Source organism: Felis catus, chromosome A3 (assembly GCF_018350175.1).
Source record: "Felis catus isolate Fca126 chromosome A3, F.catus_Fca126_mat1.0, whole genome shotgun sequence".
NCBI classification, from domain to species: Eukaryota; Metazoa; Chordata; class Mammalia; order Carnivora; family Felidae; genus Felis; species Felis catus.
In genome coordinates, this window is record NC_058370.1 from 108,599,381 (window position 1) to 108,616,976 (window position 17,596).

Sequence of the window (17,596 nt, forward strand, 5' to 3'; positions counted from 1 at the left end):
AGGGTATAGCCCACAACTGGGCTAAAGATGTACATGGCTTCCAGAGGCAAGGAGAGCTTTGACAGAGTAGAATTCCAAAAAATCTTATCCAGGGCTCCTGGGTGGCTCAGTCGGTTGAGCATCCACCTTTGGCTCAAGTCATGATCTCACAGTTCATGAGTTCAAGCCCCACTCTGGGCTCTCTGCTATCAGAGCAGAACCCTCTTCAGATCCTCTGTCTCCCTCTCCCTGCCCCTCCCCTGCTTGTGCATGTTCTCTGTCAAAAATAAACATTTAAAAAAATCTTATGCACATTCTAACATTTTAAGACTGCTGATTCTCATTAGAGGCAAAAAAAAAATGCAGTCCTTTTTTAGAAGCTAGTTTCTCTACCTTCATGACTCCTCAAGAAAAGGAAGAATCACTGTGGTAAAGTACAATAAGCAGTTGCTTTGGAATCACAGATGTCTGTGTTCACATTCTGGTTCCATTACTTACTAGATGTGTAACTTTGGAGAAGTTACTTAAATAATCCTAGTCTCTGTTCCTCATCAACACATGAGGTTAATAGATCTACTGGGGACTATGTGAGGTTTAAAGGTGATATGTGTAAAACCCAATGCCTTTCACAGAATAGGTGCTTAATAAAGGTAACTAAAGCTATAAGGGATATGTTTTCAAAGTCGGCCTGCTTTTAGGTATCTTTTAAGAAGCTGAGACTTCATCCTGAAGTCCCCCTAACTTGATTCTTTGGTATCCAGATTCCTTTGATGTTTACTATCACTTCAATTGGTTTTGAGTGACTGTATTATAAACATTTGATAGGGCCTATCTGACTATTCAAAAATATTTACTGTTCCAAGTCCACTTCTGATGTTAGGAATACAGCAATGAACAAAACAAACAAAAATCTCTATCATCATGAGATTGGTTATCTAGTGAGGAGATGTAGACAATAATAAGAAATAGCATATTCTACATTAGAATGTTGTAGCTGCTATGAACAACAAAAAAAGAAGGTTCCTGGGAATGTAGGGGACAGGTTGGTGATATATAAATGGGATGGTCAGAGTCAGCTCATGGAGAAGGTGGCATATAAGTAAAGAAGGAGGTGAAGGAAGATGTGCAAGTGTCTGAGAAAGGAGTATGCCTCTAGTTCAAGAGCCTAGAGGCAGGAGCATACCTGGTACATGTAGCGAGGTTACAGAATAGGAGATGCCATCAGAGGTTTAATGGGGTCCAGGTCACTTGTAATGACTTTGGCTTCCTTTAGAAATAAATAGAGCCCATAGAGCATTTGAGCAGGGGATCACTCTGGCTGCCATGTTGAGAATAATTAGGGGTTAAGACTGGGAGTAGGGAGGCTAGCCCAGTAGAAGGCAGCTTGGGCAAGGTGATAGCAGTGGAGGTGGTGGGAAGTTGTTCAGAGTCTGGATAGATTTGGAAGACAGCCAATTTGCTGAGAGCCTGAACATGGAGTTTAAGAAATAGAATTGCCAAGGATGAGTTCAAGGTTTTTAGCCTGACCAACTAGAAGGACAAAGTTACCATTAACTGAAGTGGGAAAAGTAGAGTTGAAGCAGAGGCTAGGACATGTGAAGTTCAATAAAAATGTCAGACATTTGAGGGGTGCCAGGAGGCAGTGGGAGATGTAAGTCCGAAATCTGGGAAAGAGTCTGGGCCAAGGATATAAAATGGGGAATCACTTCTATAGAGATATTTTAAAGCTAGCCCACTGAATAAGATCACCAAAGAAGTACAGACTGGAAAAAGAAGATATCTAAGGAGAGCCCTGGGACCCACTAACAAGAGAGGGAGAAGAAAGGAGAACCAGCAAATAGACAAAGAAGGAACTGCCAATGAAGAATGATGGCAGCCAAAAGGGTGTTGTGCCCTTGAAGCCTAGTAAATTATTTCAGAAGGAAGAGGTGATAAGCATGTCAAACACTATCTGATAGGGAGAGTGGAGTACTCATTTAGCAAGGTGAAAGTCAGCGATGATCTGGACATGACCGGTGTAGGGGGGAGGTGTGAGCCCAATGAGTTTAAAATTTTTTTTAACATTTATTCCTTTTTTGAGACAGAGAGAGACAGTGTGAGCAGGGGGAAGGACAGAATCCAAAGCAGGCTCCAGGCTCTGAGCTGTCAGCACAGAGTCCAACGCGGGGCTCAAACTCATGAACCGTGAGATCGCGACCCTAGCCGAAGTCAGACGCTCAACCAACTGAGCCACCCAGGCGCCCCGTGAGCCCAGTGAGTTTAATGATAAGAGGCAAGAACTGGAGCAGTTTCCTCTTTCAAGGTAAGCAGAGACGTGCAGCATAACTGGAACAGTCAAGATACTTTTTGCTTTAAAAATGGGAGAAATAAGAGCATGATTGAATGCTAAAGGGTTTGCCCCAGTTGGAAAATGTGATAATAAGGAGAGGGTGACCTAGTGCTAAATGGAAACAACCCACTTAGAAACACACACAGTATCGAGCAACAGTCCTTTACAAAGTAGATCCCACTGTCTTCAGATGAACAGCTTTACATACACGAGGAGGGAACACAACACACTCCGTTTTCCTGCTAAGAATTAAGAGAATTTTAATGCTACTACCTCTGAAGGGAATGAGGGAAGAAGGCGGGAGGGAGAATCTATTTTATAAATAAGAAACATGTTTAGATGACTTACCGAGATCATGTATAAGCTCTTTGAAAACAAGTTTTGGAAAACAAGTTATTTGGGTAGAAAAATCTTGACTATTTTGCATGTCTGACAGCCTCCAAAAACAACATCTTCAGCACTGCCCAAATCATATCCCATATTTTTATACATATGTTTAAAACTTAGGTCTAGTGTCACACACCAATTTCTATTTTTTCCCTTAAAATATATAGGTTTCCATCAATTTCCTCAACCTTTTTTTTTTTTTTACTCATTTCCCTTTTTGAAGAAGTGTATCTCCTCTTCCTTTTCCCTCACCCCCTCCCCACCATGTGAGACTCACTGGCCTATATTCCATAAATGCCAAGATGCCCGGATGCTGAGAACACTACACTTACATCTTTAAGTTAAATCAACTTTCAGGATATGAGAATCCAAAGTGTCCCCAGTTACTGTTTTAGGCTCAGGAAGAAAATTATTAATGGTGATGTTTCAAGAGAAAGTTTAGTCTGAAAACTGTATCTAATTTTATTACACAACTTAACAGAAGACATTCATTTTACCATTTTTCTAAGTGCATGCAATTATCTAGAATATACAATCAACTTTACCAATTTATTACAAAGAACACTAATCCTGTATATATGTATATTTTAACCAAAATTTTACTGTATGTGATAGTAAAGATCACAGATGAATTTAAGAAAACCTCAGAAAGAGTCACTCTACCAGCTTTCTGTATCTCAAGGTAAATATAATCAATTCTCTATTCTGTCCTAAACTTCCATCTATGGCTAGAATGTGAGTGCTGATTACATACTAGATCATCCAATTTATTGGTCTAAGAGGTAATGGCTATACAATTTCAGTGGGCCAAAGAATCACCTGGGTGCATTTAAAATGCAGATACCTGGGCCCCACTCTCAAATTTATTCCAATAAAGTGGGACTGAACTAGTCGCCAGGAATCTGAATTTTTTTTTTTAATTTTTTTTTTTCAACGTTTATTTATTTTTGGGACAGAGAGAGACAGAGCATGAACGGGGGAGGGGCAGAGAGAGAGGGAGACACAGAATCGGAAACAGGCTCCAGGCTCCGAGCCATCAGCCCAGAGCCCGATGCGGGGCTCAAACTCACGGACCGCGAAATCGTGACCTGGCTGAAGTCGGACGCTTAACCGACTGCGCCACCCAGGCGCCCCAGGAATCTGAATTTTTACAAGTTGTCTCATGGAGAAAGTAAAGTGTTAGTAAAGACTTGAAGAAGGTAAGTGAACGAGTCATGAGGTGCTATAGAAAGTACTATTCAAAGAGTTCTCCCTGAGCAAGGAAGAAACATTCTAATGGCAAGCCCCAGATAGGTTTCAACTATTTGTCATAGGGCGAAACAGAGGACCCTGGAGTGCTGGTCCACACATTCCTGGTTCTCCAAGCTTCCAGTTTTAGAGTCAGTAAAGTGGGGCAAATCCTTGTTTAGGCTTGTATATAGGCCACACCCAGCTACAGAAGGGACCTGCTGGCCCTCCCAGCCTGTGCAGAAATACCCAACTCCTCTTTTGGTGGGGCGCTTCCTTCTGTTTAGGGACCCAAACACTTCCAGAAGACAGCCGTGGTCCCCTATGTAAACTGTACTTCTCCATGGGACTGGAGCTCACAGATAGAGGAATTGCAAACCTCTTTCCCACCCTGATTTCGTCTTTAATGCAACATTACATTAAATGTCATTAAGAAACATCATCAAAGATCCTATCTCTGCTGTCAATTTACAATACTATGAAGTGACCCAGGACAACACAGAAAAGAATAGCAAACTTTCTTTTTTCTTTCTTTCTTTTCTTTCTTTCTTTTTCTTTCTTTCTTTCTTTCTTTTTCTTTCTTTCTTTCTTTCTTTCTTTCTTTCTTTCTTTCTTTCTTTCCTTTCCTTTCCTTTCCTTTCCTTTCTTTTTTCTTTCTCTTTCTTTTCTTTCCTTCTTTCTTTCCTTTCTTTCTCTCCTTTTCTTTTTCTTTCCTTTTCTTTCTTTCTTGCTTTCTTTTCTTTTCTTTTCTTTTCTTTTCTTTTCTTTTCTTTTCTTTCTTTCTTTTTTTGTGGAAAGATGTTTGCAAATGTTAAATGCTGTGAAAAGGCCAGTAGTGCCTTTTACTGCTCCAGAAGACAACAGTGTTTTATTTCTTTTGTGATTGGTATTTTTCTTAAAAAGAAAAAAAAAATGAAACGCGAGAAGGTAAAGAGACAACCCTGAAGCTCTGTCAAATCATGAGCAGAAATTATTCTCTGCAACTGTGTACTGTTCTAGAGGTGGAAAGGAATTTTAAAAGATATGTCATAGTTCCTGCCCTCAAGGGGACTCAACATTCTTGTTGGGAAGACAAGACAAATATATAAGAAGATAGACAAGTTACGGCACCAGAGAAAATTACGGCACTCACAGAAAGATGAGGGACTTACCCAGGGCCTTGAAGACTGGCAGGGGGAAGGAGGCTACGGAAAAGGCATGACGCAAGGGGCCATGGCTCGCCAGCAGGCAAGAGAAGCCCAGTGTAACTGAGGGCCGGGAGTCCAGTAGGCTGGCAAAGTAGGAGACAGCAGCCAAAGAGAAGACTTGACACCATGCTGGACAGACAGCCTTGAAGGTCAAGTCGAGGAGTTCAGAATTTGTAGACAAAAAAGAACGTTCAGAGAGTTTCACACAATGCAGCATTTGGGAATATTAATGTGTTAAGAGAAGTACAGGACTGATGCGGAGCTAGAAAGCTACTGGAAAAATCCAGATACCAGGTGAAGGAGACCCAGGGAGTAGCAGCACTAATTATTACTAGTTTTACATGCTAGTTTCATAAAATACAATGAAACTGAGTTGTGCTACCAATGTAACATCAAGATTCTTTCAAAGAATGTTATCAAAATGAAAATCTGGGAGGTGTGTGAAGTTTTTGAAACCTTCCCAAGTAATCCATCATTTTTATGATAAACATTATGAAGGGGAAAGAAATTTTATTGTTTTTACATTTTACTTAAAAGACTGTGACTTGCAGTTCACTTTCCATATCCAGTCAGTTCTGCATTGTGCTTTCAGACACTGCCCCCGAACCTTCTTTGGCCTACTAAACAGAGATAAATCTAACTTCAAAGGAGTTCATTAATTTCAGGAAAATGAAAAGCTTGGCTTAACCTTAAATACTGGAAACTCCCAAAACTTGACAGCAATCCTGTAGACATTCCAGACCCCCTACTGTTCAAAGGCTAATGGATGAGTTCCTAATTAATCATCAGACTTGTAGAAAACGTGTAACAAGTAAAACTTTACGATTTTATCAAGCAGTGCATTCCTAGAGGAAGAGCCTCTAAAGAAGTCGTTTTGAGTACCAAGATTTTGAATGAGTGGTAACCAAATGCCTCTAATTCATTATAGATAACTGCCTGGGAAGAGAGACAAATTGTTTAAAACTAATTTTTTTCTATTATTCTTGTGTTAGGGGCATGTCAAGGCTGTGGACCATCCTGGACATGGGGAAGCAGAGCACATTTTATTATCCTGTAGCCATGAAAGCCTCACTGCAATGATTCCTCTGTCTGAGCTGTTAAGAACTCTGTTTTTTGTGTTTTTTTTTTTTTTAAAACAGCTTACTTCTGGAAAACAGAACAAGGTCTTACCAGCCCTAAATTTTCATCCTGTTCCAGTGTTTTGTAGCAACTGCTGTGCATGTGCTATTAAAGCACTGATGTTGTTGCCACCTTCTTTCCAGACTGAAGAAAGTCTTTTAAAAGAGGACGTAGCTAAATAAGTGTTTTTCCCCCCAACCCATCTGCTTATGAGTGTATGTGCACTCAGGATCACTAATGTGTCTCTGAATCCTGAGAACTCAATAACACAAAGACTCTAGACTATTCTCATCTGCAGCACAACTCACACAAGTGAAAATGTTTCTTTGGCCTCCCAGTCTCAAGAGAAATCACTGTTCCCTGTACTGATTCTCACAGCCACAGAGAGAGAAATACTACTCTTCGGGATCTCTTCCCGTTTAGAGACCAGTGTGTCTATAACCCTTGAACCTTCTATGTCATGGTTTAAGCACAAATTCTCCACGACTCAGATTGGCAACACGTAAAATACAACTCTTTACTGATCCTTTGCCTTAAGGGATGTTGGGTATTGCTGTGGGGAAGACATATAGCAAGACAGAACTGGCCCCTAACATCGTGTATATTAGCCTAAGAACATTGGGATGAATTAATAAGGTAAATGCCTAGGAAGCATAAAATTCACATCCATGTTACACGCTCAATTTTATACTGGGGGGAATGACTTCAAGTTGGAAGTTTTTGTTCTTACAAACATTTATTTTCCTCCAAATTTATTGTGTTTCTATAATGCTGTGAAAAGTCTTCGTTTCCCTGTTCCCAAGTGCTGAAGTTCAAAAAGCCAGCTCTCAACCACAGACTAATCTTCATCTCTTCAATGTCTCGTATGTTGATTTAGCTTCATATGTAAGTATTTATATTAGTTTTCCTCAGGGACTTATACATCTATATATATATATATATGTATATATATATTCCTACACAGATATATACAAGCTTTTTACCCTCATCTTACCACTTGACAATACAACTTTAAGTATGTTTTACACAGCTGTTCCTTGGTCAAGGTCATTTGCAAGAGCAAGTCGGTTTCTGAAGAAATCTTGTTTGGTGGGTGAAGGATCCATTGAGGGATTCTCATTAGTTTTTTCCCTGTATTCTGATCCACTGGACCTAAAATCTCAGCACACAGATAAAGTACAGGTTGATTTGGTTTTAATTGTTTTCAGATATTTTATCTATCCAAATTGTTTTGCATTTGTAAAACAGTTGCCTCTTAGATCTGGAATAATTTTTACTTCCCCTGAATTTCATGACTCAGGACATGTGTAGCTAAAATTTGCAAAGAACATAAAGAGAATTTCTTTCTAATGCTTTATGGAGACAATTGTGACAACTGTGTATGTTAGTGTAAGATATTATGTGATAACACTGTAAAAGGGAAATAAAGGCTCAGAAAATTTAGTAAATCCTATTTTTGTTTCAACCGAGTAACTACTCCACAAATTACCAAGGCCCTTAAATTAAAATGGATGGAATTCATTGGTCTCAACTGAGGTTATCTAACAAGAGCCATCATTGAATTTGGGCATTACATTACAAACTCTTGCTGTTGCTTGTTTTCATTTTTAAATGAAAAATTTATTGAAGCCAACCATACACATATGCTACATTTGGTAGAATTCAGAAATTAGTACAGTAGTCAGATTGAGGAGATTCTATAATCTCAACCACCACAAAGGAGACCAAGCCCAATCAATAGTCAACAACTCAAATCAGTCCAATGGAGTCCCCAGTCGAGGGTGCATTCTTCCTTTATCTTGGTTAAGCCAGTTGGGTAATCCATCCCAGCTCTGCACCTTCTCCAGTTTGTTCATGTCAGAAGTCCCTGGAGGGAGGAGGCTTTCTGGAAATAACCTTTGAAAGGCTAGGCTGGGCCCTTTGGCTAGCTTAAACTCAGAGCTAGAATGGGTAAAACTAGCCCACTGACTGAGAACCAGTATCAAAAGACCTCATGCATGATGTATGGAAGCGATGTTAGACATGAAATTCTTTGTCCAAAGCTCCTATACAACTGAACAAGTTCTCCATATGCTGAGGCAGAATCAGGCATGCTTCCACTATCCACAAAAGAAAGGTAAGTTCTTTCACTATCATTGGTATGCTACAAGTCCTCCCTGTTGTTGTTAAATAAGTTAACTATGACTCTTATCAGTTACTGAATTAATTGGGCAGAATTCAAACATCCCTTTACATTATTCAAAGAAAGCAGCTGGATCCACACAAAGACTAAAATCCTGATGTCTAGAAATCTGATGACTGACTGGAGTTTTTTTTACTCTTCACCCTGATACTTGGCCTCACAGATGAAGCCAGAGCTGCCCACCATGTTTTCTACTTCCAGTCAGGAAGAAGCACCATCCCACTACATCCCAGGGCATGGAGGAAAAACTATTCTTTCTCACCACACCAGTGCATCTGGGTATTCATCAGGTAAGATTATATCTGGCTGGGGTGAAAGTCCTTTTCCTTTTCAGAAGCCCCCTTGAAACAGCTTTCACGTGCCCCCCCCCCAAACTCTACACCTTCTCTCAACTCAGAACTCCCACCTACTTCCAGTTCAAATCATCCCTGATTAGTACAGTTGTACCCAAAATGTTAGGAAGATGTATTTTTGACCATTTTATTCCTTCCCCATATCTTCTTTTATACAGAAGGCTAGGAATGCTTATAGTTATGGGGGGTGGGAAGTAGGAAGCAAGATTTGAATCTGGCTGGTGTTTCTTCTGAATGTTCCCCCACATGGCAGTTTCTGATCAGAAAGCCATTAGTCAGAACTTAAAATCTTTACCTCTCGTTTCCCCTCTTAGCTGCATCTGATCTCTCCAAAACCCAATATGTCACACTTTGATGGTTCCAACATGCAACTGTTTAGTGTTTACCTGGAAATGGGAAAGCTTTGATGTCACCACCAGCCCCAAGGACCACAGAAATCTTCACCAGTTGCGTTCCCATTTCTGAAACAAATGCCAAAATCGCCCTGTCTAGTTTTCAAAGTCCACAAACTCAGCTTAGTATTTTCTTTTTTTAACCGCTCTTCTCACAAACCGCCTTCTCTGTGTCTCCAGGTGTGTGCATTTCTCGATAGTAACTATTAATTAACTAATGGCTAACTTACTAATCCTTCTCAAAATCCAGCATTCTACGGTAGCCAGAACTATAAGCTTATTTTTACCCTTGTAAAGGTAATTTTAACTGATCTCTTTACATGCTTACATGGTATGTGGTCACTTGGACTCTTCCAAATGTGTGGCTATGAGGCTCTGATGTAATGTGTACCTAAATTACTGGGAAATACCTACAGAATCTAGGAGAAATGGCCAGCGTATTTGCTTTTATTCCCTTTATCTATAAAACAGGAATGGCTTTTGAGCTCCTGGGGCCATTCTGGTTGAATGCAGGGCAGATCTGAGCAGACACTGGAGGGACAGGCAGGCAAACACTTGCTGGACCAGGGTACAATGGCTGCCAGTACATTGGGACACATAGCCATCCAAGTGTTTGATGGAAAGAGAACAACCTGTTGCTAAGTTCCCTTCCACTCAGTCCACACAAAGAAAATAACAAGCTGGGTACATTATACAAGTACAGATTTGCTACAAATAAGCCTTGAAAGTTTGTCTGGAGCTTGGAAAGGGAGGAGGGGTAGAATCCAGCGCCTTGGAACCCTCTGACCTAAGAAGGGCTGGTTTTCTGATTGGAAAGATTGTTCACTGTGAAAGCTTTAGGAGCACATGGAAAAGTAAGGGAGCAGGGGAACACCATCCTGTCAGCCAAATGAGTCAGCCCTAGTAATCAACAGGGTAACACAATGAGCACTCATTTAATATATGTCTTTTGAGTGCTTAATATCCTCTAGGTACTGAACCTTCAGCTAGGTTACCCTTACATCTGAACGGTAAGCTTCTAATGGGCGAGAACTATTTCTTTTACTTCTTTAGTGCTGGACAGAACCTAGTACACTGACTTAGTGATTGATTTCAAATGACCTATTAAGAAAAATTTGTAATGAGGTTTAAGTAATCTAAAATGTTATGCCTTTAATCACCTCCTTCAATTTTAAAGTTATGTAGGGAAATGAGATGGGAAATGAGAGAGAAACCCACAGTGGGTAAGAATAGGAGAAGGACTTGAGATAGGCTTTGAGGAGGCAAAGAAGAAGGTGAGGGTAAAATTATCAATTAAATCTTTAGGAGTCCTGCTTTCAATGACATGATCTTTTCCACTGCCCAGGTTGGGCATATACTAAAACAACTGATAAGTCACCAAAAGAAGAGAATTCACTGACGTTCAATTAAATGGGGGTGCTGTAGAATTAAATGTGTGTGTGTGTGCGTGTGCATGATTAATGGATTTTGATGTGATTGGTGCAGGGAGGAGACACTGAGGTATGTAAGTTATAAAGTGTTAAAGAGGAAGGGAATGGGTAAGGAAGGAGAATTAGTCATTTGGAAGCCATATTCTTTTTCTTCTACTCTCCCAAAAAAAAAAGAGCATCTACATTCTACCCCTAAACTGCCTTATATAATCCTCTTCCTCCATGCCACACCCCTAACCAAGAATACTTACTAAAGTAAGTGCAGGATTTATGTATAAAGTAGCATTTGCCTCACATTTCAGAATAGTCTAGATATGTCTTTGACAGCCTCCATGTACAGCCTTTTAGAATGGAGTTTGCCTTACTCCCTGATCAAAGGCAGGGAAATAAGGAATCAGTGCAGCATTAGCCTATCACATTAGGTCTGTTTCTGGCTTCTAAGGATCTGCATTAAAAAATTTTAAAGTCACTTAACATTTTCAAGCTTTAGATACGTATAGTCTTTATGCTGATCAATTCTGGGCAGCTTTCAGGGACATGTGACCTGGTATCTACCCAGGACAAATGTGCCTGAGATAGAAATAATCAGAGCATCATTCTTTTCCCCAAATATCTTGGGTGTTTTTCAGGATTTTTTTTTTTAATGATGTCAACTTGACTCTCCCTTTTGAATCCTTGTGGGTATGAGCATTCATTCGGCCCTCCCAGCCTCAGAGGGAAGAGAACCCTTTCTCAGGTTTTCTGTTGCATCTGGCTCCATGCCTAGCTTCATCCCGAAGCAGCATTCTGGGTGTGTGGGGCCACCAGCCAAACAAGCCCCTATGGATACAAAAAGTGTGTCAGTGTAGACAGGAATGAGCCTCCAGAGGGCTGTGGGAGAGGCAGGCAGCGAGCCCCAGGTGTGACACAGGTGGCTTTTCTGGCACTAGTCCATTTTGGACCTCTGAGGCCAGGTTCTGGCATGGTTTTGGTACCCAGGATTAACCACTTCTTAAAGTCACAGGGCTTGCTGCCAGCCTGACCTCTCAACACATGGGAGGAGAATAAGCTAAATGTCTCGTTCCGGTTCCTCCCTGTACCTGTCCACATGCCTGACTTCAGAGTGCAAGCTCCTATACAGCAGCTGGGACTGTGTCGTTCGCGATTCCTATACAAGCGTCTCATACAGTACGTGCATGTAAGAAAGAATGCTTAACTACTGAGAAGAATGGTGTGTTCTCATCTGAATTAAGAGTCACTGGCCTTTCTGTGCTACACTGGGACCTTCCTGCCCTTCCTCTCCACCTTAGCATAATAGAGCAAACTTCCCCACGGTTCTTCCTTGAGAACACTCAGGAGAAGGTACTCAAGCTGCTTCTCTATCCTGTGCAGAGTCCCAGAGCGCACGCTGTGGCACCGTGCACGCAGGCGATAAGCAAGTATCACCTGGTGGTGCTCACAGTCCAACCCCAGATGTTCAAAGCCAGGAAAGCCTGCCGGAGGGAAGAGCCATCTGTGTGGTACCCCCCTTTACTTCCATTCAGGTAATGCTTCAGATTTTAAATACAAAGGCAGCAGCACGATTGGTGGCAGTATTGTGATTGATGCAGGAGAGACTGATCTATGAGAAAGGATGAGAAGGCTAAGGGGATCCATTTAACCCTCTAAGAAGAAGGATCCCCCAAAGGTACAAGAAGACAGAAAGCAATCGACCAACATGAATTTGGAGAGTCCACAGCTAGTCCTCAGCATTGTGCCAAGGGAGGTGGGGGGCTACAGAAAGATAAAATCAGGTCTTCCACATGGTGAGTCTTTAAAATTATAGGTCCCAACGCCATATTAATTTCTTGTTCCAGGTGTTAAAAAGATGTGATTACTCAGATTGATCTAAAACAAAGCCAACAAAGCAAATCTCAGCACTAGGAAGAACTCAGGTGCTTATCTTGGGCAATCTCTCACTTAGTGTAGGAATCCCTTCCGTTAGCACCCCTGAGGAGGGCCACCGTCTTCTACTCAGGAGAACCCACACCCTCATGAGGGAGCCAGCTCCGGATTCAGGCACCTCTTACCCATTTCTCCTAGTTCTGCCCCCTGGATACACAGAGGACAAGTCTACTCCCTCTGTCTCAAGTACCGGCAGAGCATTTTCTAACATCTCTCTGAAAAAAGGAAATTTGCGAATCCATGGCTCATTGCTTTCCAACAGACAGTACCCACTCATTATAAATGTCAGTGGGCAAAAAGTGGCTGTTTGTTTTGGGAATACTGTGGTTTTAAAAAAGAGATAGGCTCAAGCAGTGCCTATCTTAGGAGTCCTTAGAAGGATTTAGGGGCCTAAATCCCAAGGTCAGGCTGGAGAGTTGTCTCCTTCCAGGTCTCTCTACCCCAGCCAAACGTGATAGAAACAGGCACTGGGCCGAGAAAAATCTGTCTATGAACCTAAAGAGAGGGATACAAGTCTTAACTCCTCACCCCTTGCATAAAGGGATCTAGCAACAGGCATGCACCAGACTACCTCAGCCGAAATTAGCTGTGTCTAATTGCAATACTGTTGCTCTCTTCCTCTTTCTCATTCTTTCAGTAATAACAGGCAGGGATCCTCAGTCAGAGATCCACTAATCTCAGTACCACCCTCCCCATAGGAGAAAAATTAGACAAACCATGAAAAAAAGTTCTTACTCCAGGCCTGTCCTCAACTCTTCCATCAAAACCGTTATCTAAATCAGCCAGTAAATTCTACCCTCAAGGATAAAGTGATTTCCCTGTACTTCCTCACTTATCAGCAACTCTCCAAAGGCAGCAATATCCCATCCACTAAATGTTTAAAACTGACTGCAAGAACCACCTCTACCAAGAGAAACTAAGTAAGGGTGAAATCTCTCTAAAGGAGGGGGGTTGGCCTGAGGCCCAGTGGAGATAGAGACAGTAGTCTCTCAGGCAGACAATGGCTGGACTGGACAATCCCTCTAAGGTCAAACTCTAAATGCTCAGATCTCTCTTCCTTACATTTCATGCTGGGGTTTGGCCACCTTCTCCCAGTCTGTAAGACAGTGCTGGTAAGTGCTGGCCAAAATGCCCGGTGGGTGATTTCATACAACAAGGACTCAGAATCTTAGAAGGACCACAGAAGGGAAATGTCTTGTTTTTGCCTCCTATGGAGTATGGAAGCTCCATTAAAGTGATTTTTTAACTAGGGCCCAAACCAAATTCATTCTATCATTTCTGCTAGGGAAAACACTAGCAGAAGTCCCAATAAACATGTACTAGCATCCAGGATAACTATAGACTCCTACAGGCAGAAGTGCTGAGATCCCTTGGAAAACTTTCCACAGGTGGGGAGATTCGCATGGAACCTCCCATTACACCCAACCCCACGCCTCCCAGTCTAAAAGGGATTTGATTGTCACCAGCTCATTACCCAGGGGACCTCCTCTGCTTACTCTCCTCAGACACATGACTTGGGAACAAGGAAGTAGAGCTAAAAGATAGAAGAGGCAGAGGACAGGGCTGAGTTTGCTTTTACTCTAGGAGATTACAATGAGAAACATCCTGACCTGGCAGGAATCATGGCTACTGGCTGCAGGCACTGAGCTTGAAGCAGTTGAACCAGGCTACTTGAAACTTATTACTATTAAAACCTCAAGATTTAGCCCAAAGGGAAAGGAGTTATGATGCTGTCTTGTCTAAGGGCTACTCACTTCTTTTTAAAGAGCTTGCGGAAGGAGCTGCGAAAGCCCCCTTTCTGGTCTTGCCTGGGGTTTTGATCGCTGAAAGAGGTCTGTTCGCTCTCTCTTTCTTCCTTTGGACAGAATCTGGTGGTATCTTCTAAATGCATCTCCTGAAAACACAAAAGAGGGGTGTTTATTTACTCTTTTCCAAAGCTAATATCATCCTGACTGGGACAATTTTTTTTACCTTCTGTCACTCTCCTCTCCCACCCCAATGCACTAATGGTGAGCACCCTATTCCAACTAAAGCAAACCTAGGCTAATTAAGAAATCAGAAGTTGAGGGGTGCCTGGGTGCCTCAGTTGGTTAAGCGTCTGACTCTTGATTTCTGCTCAGGTCATGATCTCAGTTGTGAGATTGAGCCCCATCAGGCTCTTCACTAAGCATGGAGCCTGCTAGGGATTCTCTCTCTCCCTCTCCCCCTTCCCATTTCCTGCTTGCACATGCGTGCCTACTCTCCCTCACTCTAAGTAAATAAATAAACATTAAAATAAATAAATAAATCAGAAGCTAAACAGAGGACAATTTTCTGCTGAGTGCAGAAATAATTTGTATGTATCAAGGCAAACAGTCTTTGAGTAGGATTATCCTATAACAATAAAGATGAGGACATAAAGGAAGTTAGCAAGTATCTAGACTATGGAGAATAACTTCTTATTCTGGCACCAATACTGTTCTGCTGGAAAACAAGTAGTGGTCCCCCCACATCTCTGCATGTTTCTCTTTCCACAAAATAAGGCAGCTTCTTGATTGTAATGTTCGTTTTAAACTCATGTTCCTGACTCTCCTAGACATAAATGAGGGAAGGAGGTTTGAGAGGTCAGATCTGTTTAGAAGTAAATGGCAACTATGTATATCTGGGCATGTACGTGCAAGTGTCTGTGTGCATGCCACACATTTCCAACCTGCAAATACACCTTTAATACGGTTTTTATAATTCTTAGTCCGTGGTATTTGGCGTGCGAAGTAAAAATAAATCAAAAAGAAGGCTCTATCTCCTGTGAACTTTCTAGTTTCTTTTTAAACATGAGATGTGCTAGGGGTGCCTCCGTGGCTCAGTCTGTTAAGTGTCTGACTTCGGCTCAGGTCATGATCTCGTGGTTCATGAGTTCAGGCCCTGCGCTGTGCTCTGTGCTGACAGCTCAGAACCTGGAGCCTGTTTCAGATTCTGTGTCTTCCTCACCCGCTGCCCCTCCCCTGCTTGTGCTCTGTCTCTCTTTCTCTCTCTCAAAAATAAATATTTATAAATAAATAAATAAATAAATAAATAAATAAATAAATAAATAAATAAATATGTGAGATGTGCTAAATAAAAAATGCACTTATATTTATGTTCCATATGAACAAAATATTTACTATGAGGGTGACTGAAACTTAAAAGCAACCAAAAATAGCTGCTTAATTTTGAACGTGAGAACCCAAGAAGTCAAAGCAAACACTACCCGAAACTTTCATAAACTGGATGGGTGACTGCTTGCTGACAGTGAAGTGAAGCGTGGGGATTTTTTTCTTTTTTTTCAGGAAACATGGGTTTGACTTTGAGAACTTAACGTGGGGTTGTAGTAGCAGATCTAGAGATTCTCTGGACTCTACTAAGAGTCATAACTAAACTATGGAGAGCAATATCTTGATGGCTAACTGTGGCATTTTTCAAAGTGTGGTCCTGGAGCAAGAGAATCAACTGGAGCTTCTATTTACAATGTAGGTCCCTGGGGGACCTGGGGGGCTCAGTTGGTTGAGCAGTCAAGCATCAGACTCTTGATTTCTGCTCAGGTCATGATCTCATGGTTCATGAGATCGAGCACCACAGAGGGCTGCACACTGACTGCGGACCCTGCTTGGAAATCTCTCTCTCTCCCTCTCTCTCTGCTCCCTCCCACCTCTCTCTCTGCTCCCTCCCACCTCTCTCTCCGTCTCTCTGTCTCTCTCTCTGTGTCTCAAAATAAATAAATAAACTTAAAAAATAAAACATAAAATGTAGATCCCTGAGCCCCACCCAGACTTTCTGAATCAGAAAACTCTGGAGTTAGGTCTAGGTAATCCTTATGCACACTTAGATTTTAAAAATCAGTGGTTTGAGTTATCCTCCTGCCCACCTGTACTTAATGTTTGTATGTCACCCTGGGGAAGCCTGCTAAAATGCAGAATCTGATTCAGTAGGTCTGGGGCAGGGCTCAAATTCTGCAATTACAATTAAGCTCCCAGGTAATGAACTACTAGCCCAAGGATCACACTTTGAAAACTGGGCTTTTAGGGACTATTTAGGAACTACATATATTAAGTCTAAGGAAAATCTCTCTGTGCAATCATGATCTTAATTATATCTTGCATTTATATAGCATCCCAGACTTTACCAAAGCATTCTCACATACTTTATCTTTCTTGGCCTGACCCTACAACAACCCTGTGAGTTAAGTAAGGTATATATTGGCTTATTTTTACAGATGAGAAAACTGGAGGCACAGAGATGCCAAGTGAATTGTCCAAAAGCACAGAGCTATTTGTCAGCAGAGCCGGGACTAGAACCCAGATCTCCTGACACCTAGTCAGGTGCTCTTTGCACTAAATCATGTTGCTTTCTCTCCTGACTCTGAGACACAGGGTTTGGCTGGTTCCGCAGGGCAGGGGTGGAAGATACACAGAGTATATTTAAGGAGATGGAACAGTAAGAGCTTTATACATCTCAGCAGGAAAGAGCTGACACCGTTAAAGACACGGCTTTTGAATGGTTCATCTTTTGCCAACTAAAACCCCATCTCACTTTCACCTCAAAAACACTCACACTCACATGCACACACATACACATATATACACAAACAAAGATGTGCCCTATACATACATGCATGTACATCCTCACCCATACACACATGCACACACATAGACCCACAGACACACACAGCCTCGGCCCACCTGGACTTTGCATTCTGCCTCTCTCTAGGATTCCTAACGATCCACACCTTCTGGATTTTTAGAAAGAAAAATTTTGTCCAAAAATGGAAATAATAAGGTGAACTTTGTGTGAAAACCTCACATGCTTGGCAAATTTAGTGATAAACGTAAGAGAAAAGGCCTGTTTTAATTGATCTCTGTTTGATATCTCCTAGTGTCACTTTCTGAACTGACTTGACTCATGTCTGACACTGTTAAGGAATGAAACTTGCTGTCTAGTATGTGTGATTAATAGTCCCTGATATATTGTTTAGTATTATCTGGTATGCCTGATAAACAGCCACAAATATTTTACTTACTGTTTGCTTCTCAGGTATATTGTTATCTCTGATTAATGGTTTTTTTTTTTTTTCCT

General features: G+C 41.5%; 1 protein-coding gene across 17 annotated transcripts in view; it reads right to left on the reverse strand.

Annotated features, from left to right (window-relative positions):
* The window catches only part of ARHGEF33 (Rho guanine nucleotide exchange factor 33), a 120,656-nt gene that overhangs the window by 39,079 nt on the left and 63,981 nt on the right, over positions 1-17,596 (reverse strand). For 4 of the 17 annotated variants that reach the window (XM_045054662.1, XM_023251936.2, XM_045054663.1 and 1 more), the window contains 2 exons: positions 14,263-14,402; positions 6,721-7,380 (listed from right to left, as the gene is read on the reverse strand). In XM_045054662.1, the coding sequence (XP_044910597.1) occupies positions 7,251-7,380; positions 14,263-14,402 (270 nt within the window). In that variant the 3' untranslated portion in view covers positions 6,721-7,250. The other 13 variants (XM_045054675.1, XM_023251938.2, XM_045054666.1 and 10 more) reach the window with 10 other exon arrangements.